Source organism: Mizuhopecten yessoensis, unplaced genomic scaffold (genome assembly GCF_002113885.1).
Source record: "Mizuhopecten yessoensis strain PY_sf001 unplaced genomic scaffold, ASM211388v2 scaffold371, whole genome shotgun sequence".
In the NCBI taxonomy this organism is placed as follows: domain Eukaryota; kingdom Metazoa; phylum Mollusca; class Bivalvia; order Pectinida; family Pectinidae; genus Mizuhopecten; species Mizuhopecten yessoensis.
In genome coordinates this window covers 521,359-529,662 of record NW_018403513.1, presented here as the reverse complement: position 1 = coordinate 529,662, position 8,304 = coordinate 521,359, and the positions used below count along the sequence as shown (strand labels likewise).

Genomic DNA, 8,304 nt, shown 5'->3' with positions numbered 1-8,304 from the left:
CAATCCTAAATCAAATTACCTTATTAGTAGCCTCATCGAAGCTACCTGAATGTCTGTTTAAGTTCAGTGTCACGGTCTGAATGTCCATGAGGTGAATGCTCAGATTTCAACTTCGTGAGTTTGGCATTTATGACAACAATTACTCTAATAGAGCTGTATAAGCGGGGACGTCTCTGTGCTATGTGACATTTATTGTGCTTCACAGAATTCGGTATATTGTTCGATGGAATAATCACGTGATAGTCCAATATTTATCATATACTTGTTTAAAACACGGAATTAGAATATCTAAAAATGCACTCAAACTGTATTGTGACGATCAGTTGCAGTTGAAAGTATAATAGCACACCTTTTGACCAGTTCGTTTTACCACGGAATTAGATTAGTTATCTAAGTCCGTGGTTTTACACAGACAACAACGAAGACGCTTGTATAATCAGAGACGTATAATAATAATGTATTATACGTCTCTGGTATAATATATATGTGTACGTAACACTTATAGTTAAAGTTTTCAGGGATCAAAGCAATAATATACAAAGGTAAGTGTAATATTATGTCTAATGTTAATTATAGTTCATAAAATACTGAGGGCACCTGAATTTACTAAAACTTTCGGAATCCTTTTAAATAAAACAAACGTACACATAAAACTTAATTTTCGTTATTAATTAATTCCTCCAAGTTCCAAACTAGTTCAAATAGCAAGTTTGGACACATTTTCATCCACATTTAAAACGGGAGGTTAATTCAGGTGATAGTTGTGTCACTCTGGACATGCATGTCCAAGATAATATACTGATTTATCCCATTTTTCTTAGATCTTTAGAATAGAATGAAGCATTTTTGTTAATGACAAGGTCAATCTTCAAATCGTGAAGGATCCATTTCAAATTGATTATTTCATTTATTTTATTTAGAGGTCTGAAACACGTGCTTGGTATACAGGATGTTTATATCGTGTCTTTCAATCAGCCAATAGATGCAAGGTGGGCGATGTGAGGTCATGAACGCATGCGCAGTGACAGTCAGTGCGGACTTAGCCGTTTCAGCAAAATCTCCGCCATAACGTGGCCCAGTGAAACCCGTACAAAATTTTGTACAAATGGATTCCGCAGGAGATGATTTTACTTCTACCGCCATGGAGGTATGTAACTTTTCATTCTGTTTACTTTGTGTTCGTGATTTTGTGTTGATAAGCGTTAAATTAGCCGTTTGTTACTAGAAAATATCGGGTAACAAAGGACCCTGAAAACGACAAAGTCAAGATGGCTGAAAAATTTTCTAAGTCCGACGAGGATCTGTTAAAATTTGCTCTATTTTGAGTTCGTTATATCATCTACTATGGGGACGATTAATTAGAATTGTCTCGAAAATTCATAGATTGGTCACCAGAAATGTTTAATTTATCTTCCAGAATCACGTAGATAGTCCAGACAGCAGCATACAAGGTGAGTAAAAGTGGTCGAGGCGGCGAGTTAGCCATTTTTCTACGCCGAGAGACTAAGTCCAACATGGTTGTAAAGACTAGCGGCATGTCGTTCAGCTGTTCGTGTATTAATTATATCATAAATGTAAATATAGGTCGGTTGAAGATGAATGGGCAGGTATTTCGATCACTGATTTGATTTCAATGTATATATCATTTTTTTTAATAAATATCGTTTGTGGTGATTTATAAACAAACTAGCCTAGTGTTGATGAGGTAACCCGTTCCGCTTGAGTGCGCGTTCATCTAGGCTACTATACAGTTGGCCCTTCGAATGGATTGACGAGTGTCACAATGTCAATGTCCGTTAACTTAATAAAAGGAAGAAATATTTAAAGGATAGTTAAATAATGTTTACTTTGACGGCATTTAAATAACTTGAGCACTTGATCATTTTAATAGAAACCAAAATGAGATGAATAATATAAATTAAAATCTATCCTTTGTAATTTCAATGAATGTTGTTCGGTTAGAAAATGTTTGCCCAATTTCTACCAAACAATTGTTTCCTGTGTTTTAATGTTTTAAATTATACCAGTCAACCTGCTGCACCATTAGTAGGCATTACAACACTCTGTATCATTCTGCTTTACTCCCCCCCCCCCCCCCCTACGTGCTCTGTGATTTGTCTCCCTATACATGCTCTGTGATTTGTCGCCCTATATAGAGTTAGACACTTCTGCATAGTGTTTTGTCTTAAAAATGTAAATGAGTGGATTGTTATGTTATGATGTTCAAGGTTGAACTTTAAAGTTGTTTTTTGACCTGAGTGGGCCCTATCATCTGTGGACACCATCTTTGACATTAGCCCAAACAAAAAGTTATGTGTGTTTCAGGTCAAATATTAGTATATATATATACTAAGCTTTGTATCAAATTTTAAAATGCATACTTTAAAGATTGGGTCAGGCTTCCTGAACAGAACAGGAAAAAAATACATAACAAGTGACTGTGAGCTTTCCCTGTATAACGAATCATTTTGGATACAAGTAGGTGATAAAATGTTCTAGGGTAGGTCGGGATACCTGAAACACACAAAAAAAAATTGGCCTAGGCTGTTGTAAGGTTGTTAAAACACAGAACAAATAGCCTACATGTGGGTAATCTGATTGACGCTTTGCCTGTTTTACGACAATTAATTAAAGATGATGGAGTGTCAAAAAAAAATCAGTGGTTTTCTCCAGGTTTAAAGGGGAGTGGGGGTTGAGGTAGGAAGGGTGATTTGGTGTCAAAATTTTGAAGGGAAGGTTCACGATACCTTACTAAGGTGAAAAAAATGTATCTGTAATGAAAGACCTGAATTTAACCCCATCCCCCCCAAATTAAGTTCAATAAAAGATATTAAAAGGAGATAACTCAAAAAAAAATGGTTGCAGATTTTGGCATGATAGAAATTAAATGTTTTCAAATTTTTTTTTCGCTTGGATCTATATCTATTTGAAGAGTCTTTCATAATAAGATATATATATATTGATGGAATAATTTATAAGAATTGAAAAAATAATTCAATGATCTGAATCATCCTATTTAGTAAATACTTTCAGAAAAAGTGAAGCCATTCTTTCTGTATTTCTGCCAATTTCTTTATAGGGAAATCCACATTCAAATTAGTGTTCTTCGGGAGAAATCCACATTTTGCAATAGGGTCTCAATAGGAAAACAGTATAGATTGAGTTCTCCAGATATAGGTGGATGGGGATCCCCTCTACTGTTTTTGAAAGACCTGTCTGTATGCTGTTAACACTATCAGTACCTCCTCTCTGAGCAAATCCGGAAAAAACACTTAACTGTCTTTAGTCCTCGTACATTACCACTTATTTGTATATAATTCTATATACTACAGGTAAAAATATACAGTACACTTGTAATACTGATCATAACTTTATTTCTTATTTTTTATACCTGCAACATTTTAACTGATGTATATAATAATAATATAATAATAATAATAATAGACTTTATTTAAATTCGATAACACATTGAGTCAATGACTCGTCTCACATGTGGTCGACATAAAATGTACAATATTTACAACAATATATATATATTAGCAAGAATTGCCCCGAGAATTCATATTTGTAATTCCTAGAAAACATGCATCCCTCTGTGAATAAACTGTTTCATCTTCATGTGCACACCTGTAGTGATGGCTCGGAAGGAGTTCAAACATTTGCTATTGGAACCCCTCACTAGATCAACTTTCATAAATGTCTGCATGCATGAAACCACTAACAAAAAAGTCATCTTCAGATTTCTTCACATATTATAAGTTCATAGTGTTGTGATTTTATATTTGTGGAAAAACATGTATGTTCTGTTTCAGTTGCTGAGATGAAAGCCAAGCTGACGGAGAATGGCGACATGAGCAACCACATTGACCAGAAAAACCAGAATGGTCATGCTCCATCGAAGGAGAGCTCATCTAAAGATTCTAAGCATCATAGTTCTAGTTCAAAACACTCATCACACCATTCCTCTTCCAAACATGGAAGCTCGTCCAGCTCAAAGCACCATTCTAGCTCGAGCAGCAAACATGGGAGTTCTCATCATTCCTCAAGTTCCAGCAAGCACCATTCTAGCTCCTCTAGTAAGCACAGGGATGGGAGCTCCTCATCTAGTAAGCACAAGGATGGCCATCATTCTAGCTCATCAAGCAGCAAACATAAAGACGGCTCTAGCTCCAGTAGTAGCAAACATAAGGATGGCCATCACTCAAGTTCAAGTAGCCACAAGCATAAAGATGGTTCAAGCTCTAGTAGTAACAAACATAAGGATGGCCATCACTCAAGCAGCAAGCATAGCTCCAGTAGTCATTCCAAGGACAAGCACAGCTCCACGAGCAGCAAGCACAAGGACCACTCGAGCAGCAAGAACGCGGAGAAGCCAATTGTTGAGGGCGAGTCCTCCCCTCCTAAACAAGTTAAAGCAGAACCTGAGTCGCCCACTAAGAAAGAACCAGGTTCCCCTAGTAAATCTCCGACAAAGACATCCCCAGCTAAGCCTGTAAAGGATGAGCCAGTGAGCGATGATGATGTCCCATTGGTGAGTTGTTAAAAATGGACCTGTGGTTACCAAATTTAAACTATTAGGGTTAAAAGAGTCCCTGCACCCTCTGTTCTATCACCAAGGAAGAAGAATTCAAATTAGTTAGGTTTTTTATCAGACTTTGAAGTTTCTTGCCGTTTTACTATATAGCAAATATTTAAATGAAATATGTTAAAACAATTTCCTTTTTCTCTGGACCTTTTGATTAAAGCAGGAAGCTTCAGAGTAATTGCTGGGAAGAATAGTTAATCAAAGTGTAACGACCAAACTTGTGTCTGTTCCATTTTGAATTGTTTTCATTATTTATATCATGTGTTTCTTATGTGATTTGTAGTCTAAAAGGATTGAGAAAACACCCAAATCTGCACCAAAGAGGGCACATGAAGAATCTGATGATGAAGACGAACCTCTGTCATCTAGGTATGTTATACTTATTAGGATTTGTCTCCGTCCGTTGAAATAAAATGGATTTTGTCTAGATGCAGTAAATCTTGGCTGTACAAATGCTGGCATATAAACACCTTTTATAATAACTGGCAAGATTTTCTAGCCTCAAAAGTGAGATTGCAGTACTTTTTAATGTCTTTGACATGATTTTACTGAAACACTGGTTACTTGGGGATATATACAGGTCTTTTTATGATCGCATACATGGGTCAGTTCTCATCTCCACATTTTGGCATTATCTTCCCCATATTTCAGCTTTATTTTCCCATATTTCAGTTAATAACTCCCCACTTGTAACTAAAATACTACTACATGAATATCTGTCTTGGTTCTATTTTATTTTTATTATTTTCCATAAGTTTGACGTCAGTGATTTAGTTCACTTTCCATGTATATGTGTTCGTCTACAGCGCATATTTTTCCTTTTTTCAAAAAAAGATACTGGCTCTCTATTCCTGCATTAATCCCTGCTACTATGATCATATACAATACCTACACCCATCTTTGTAGTCCAAAAACAAAAAATTCAAAATCCCTACCTCCCTACCGTGACGTAACCCATATCTCGACAACAGAGCCACAGAGTGATCTCCCTTCCTCAAACCCCTTTTATGGAGCCTAAAGTCAGCCGTGATGAGGAGGCAAGGGGAGGAATACAGGGTGGGACTCCATAAAATTAGATCAAATGATCCAGTCCCTCGTAATGTTGAATTAAGCAAGTCTAGTTCTTGTTGAGGACAATTGATCGTTTATCATTGAAGGGTGAAGAAGGTGAAGAAAGAAAAGGAGGTAGAGAAACCGATTAAAGTAGAAAAGCAGATTGCTAATAAGAGGAAATCAGATCCGGATGAATTTGAAGATGAAAAACCACTGGTAGGTAGAAATGTGTGATCAATATGATCTGGTGCTATGCTATCAACAGTGATTTGTGAGTTTTACAGACGAATACAAGTTGTTTCTCCTAGCTATAAAAGTGCCTTATCTTCCAAAATTGACAAAAAATGATTAATATATTCCCAATTTAAATAAAAATAATACTATATTTACTAATTCATACAGGAACAGGCTGTTGTAAAATTTAAGTAAAAACACTGACTAAAAACTTGGAAATACTTCTTTAAACAATCAAAACATTTTATTTTGTTTTTTGACATCCTTCCCCCGAGGTGAGTATTTTGCATTAGTTTTGGGACAGTAACCACTTGCCTGTGTGGAGTAATTTATATCAGTTAAACTTCATTTATAGATGTTTTGGTCAAAAGTCCAGAATTTAGAGGGGAGATAGGCATGAAGCAACATCAGCAACACTGTAGTACTGAAGGACAGACAGTACAGCATTTCTTTGATTTTTTGCTCAAGATTACACAAATAGTGCTATTACAGAGGGTCGTATAATACAGTGTTTTATCACTTGTTTATTACAGGAGGTCCTTTTCATGCTAAGTGGGGTACTTGAGGAGAGTTTGAATATAATCCTAAAAAATTAATCCAGTTTTCTTTCAATAACACTACAGAGGTGTATACTTCCACAAACGTCCAACATCCAGTGCTGGTAATTTTCAATATTTACTTTAAAACTAGAGCTCGGAATGGAAGAAATTTGCAAAATCTGCCTACAAGGTAATACTCAAAAAACAAATTGATACACCCCAACTAAAAATGTATCGGGATTCCAGCAACTCCCTTGTAAATATGCTAGATTCATCTTTAAACCATGCATGAACATATTATTAAACAGAAAAAGAAAAAGAAGGTGAAACATCAGCCAAAGCAGTCCCCACAGAAGACTACACAGAGAGGGAAAAAGAAGCCAGAGGAAACCCAAGAAGTCTGGAGATGGTAAGTGGACCTATACTATATAGGCTAGTCAGGAAACCCAAGAAGTCTGGAGATGGTAAGTAGACCTATACTATAGGCTATTGAGGAAACCCAAGAAGTCTGGAGATGGTAAGTGGACCTATACTATAGGCTAGTGAGGAAACCCAAGAAGTCTGGAGATGGTAAGTGGACCTATACTATAGGCTAGTGAGGAAACCGAAGAAGTCTGGAGATGGTTAGTGGACCTATACTATAGGCTAGTGAGGAAACCCAAGAAGCCTGGAGATGGTAAGTGGACCTATACTAGTGAGGAGACTCAAGAAGTCTGGAGATGGTAAGTGGACCTATACTATAGGCTAGTGAGGAAACCGAAGAAGTCTGGAGATGGTAAGTGGACCTATGCTATAGGCTAGTGAGGAAACCCAAGAAGTCTAGAGATGGTAAGTGGACCTATACTATAGGGTAGTGAGGAAACCCAAGAAGTCTGGAGATGGTAAGTGGACCTATAGGTAGTGATGGGCTGATGATCGATTATAATTGAAAATCGATCAGTTTGCTCTTTCTAATTTCTATTATCGATTACAAATTCCATAATTTGGTTCATCATTAAATCAAAGTGTTTAAATATCTTCTGCGTAAAGTATTCTTTGAAAGTCATATATTCTTTGATTCTTGTGATTTTTGCTATATGATTGATAAAAATGCATAAAAGATGCTTTATATCCAGTCAAATGTTATGAAAGAAGGAAACCTAATGTATAGTTTACAACTCAGTCTATTGATGTGAAAAAGTTATGTGACTTTATTTTGGTATTCAGTGCCATAAAATCATAAATTTGATTATATGCAATCGATCAGTTTACTACTTCCGAATATATACCGATTATCGATTATGATTTTAAACCGATTGCCCACCACTACTTACAGGTTAGTGATTATGCTATGGTACAAGTCAAGAATACTGTTGATGGAAAATTGTACTCAAAAAAAGATCAAAGGGCATTCTTGTGTTAAAAGCAGTTCCAGCTGGCAGCCAGCAGTGTAATTAGCTTGTTCATTGCTGGATCAGTCTAAGGTGATGTAACGTAGAAAAAAACAAAAAACATTCAAATTAAATTATTAGTTGCGGTTTGGTTTTGTTTTATATTGTTTAACTCCCTATAAACGGCTAAGGTGATTTAAGGACATGTATTAGTTGTGGGGTTAATTCACTCTACACTGAAATTTCAATTATCCTTCTCATTTGCCTAGGTGGGAGGAGGAGCGTCGTGACGACGGACAGAAGTGGAATTTTCTAGAGCACAAGGGGCCAGTTTTTGCCCCTGACTATGAGCCATTGCCCAGTGACGTCAAATTTTACTATGATGGTAAGGTAGTTCTATTAACATGGTTTTGTTCTAGAGACAGATTATTATTATGCCATTACCAAAATAAATTATTAATAACGATGGCATAATAGGCCACCTGATTACAATAATTACAGAATAATCTAATTGGAGGGGGGG

At 36.3% G+C, this 8,304-nt stretch overlaps 1 protein-coding gene across 1 annotated transcript in view; it reads left to right on the top strand.

Annotated features, from left to right (window-relative positions):
- The first annotated feature begins 1,006 nt into the window (after positions 1 to 1,006).
- Positions 1,007 to 8,304, top strand: part of LOC110447037 (DNA topoisomerase I, mitochondrial-like) — a 22,282-nt gene continuing 14,984 nt past the window's right edge. The window contains exons 1-7 of the mRNA XM_021492441.1: positions 1,007 to 1,147; positions 1,418 to 1,451; positions 3,813 to 4,531; positions 4,869 to 4,954; positions 5,743 to 5,854; positions 6,720 to 6,820; positions 8,051 to 8,166. Of these exons, the coding sequence (XP_021348116.1) occupies positions 1,106 to 1,147; positions 1,418 to 1,451; positions 3,813 to 4,531; positions 4,869 to 4,954; positions 5,743 to 5,854; positions 6,720 to 6,820; positions 8,051 to 8,166 (1,210 nt within the window). The 5' untranslated portion in view covers positions 1,007 to 1,105. The remainder of the gene's footprint in view (positions 1,148 to 1,417; positions 1,452 to 3,812; positions 4,532 to 4,868; positions 4,955 to 5,742; positions 5,855 to 6,719; positions 6,821 to 8,050; positions 8,167 to 8,304) is intronic.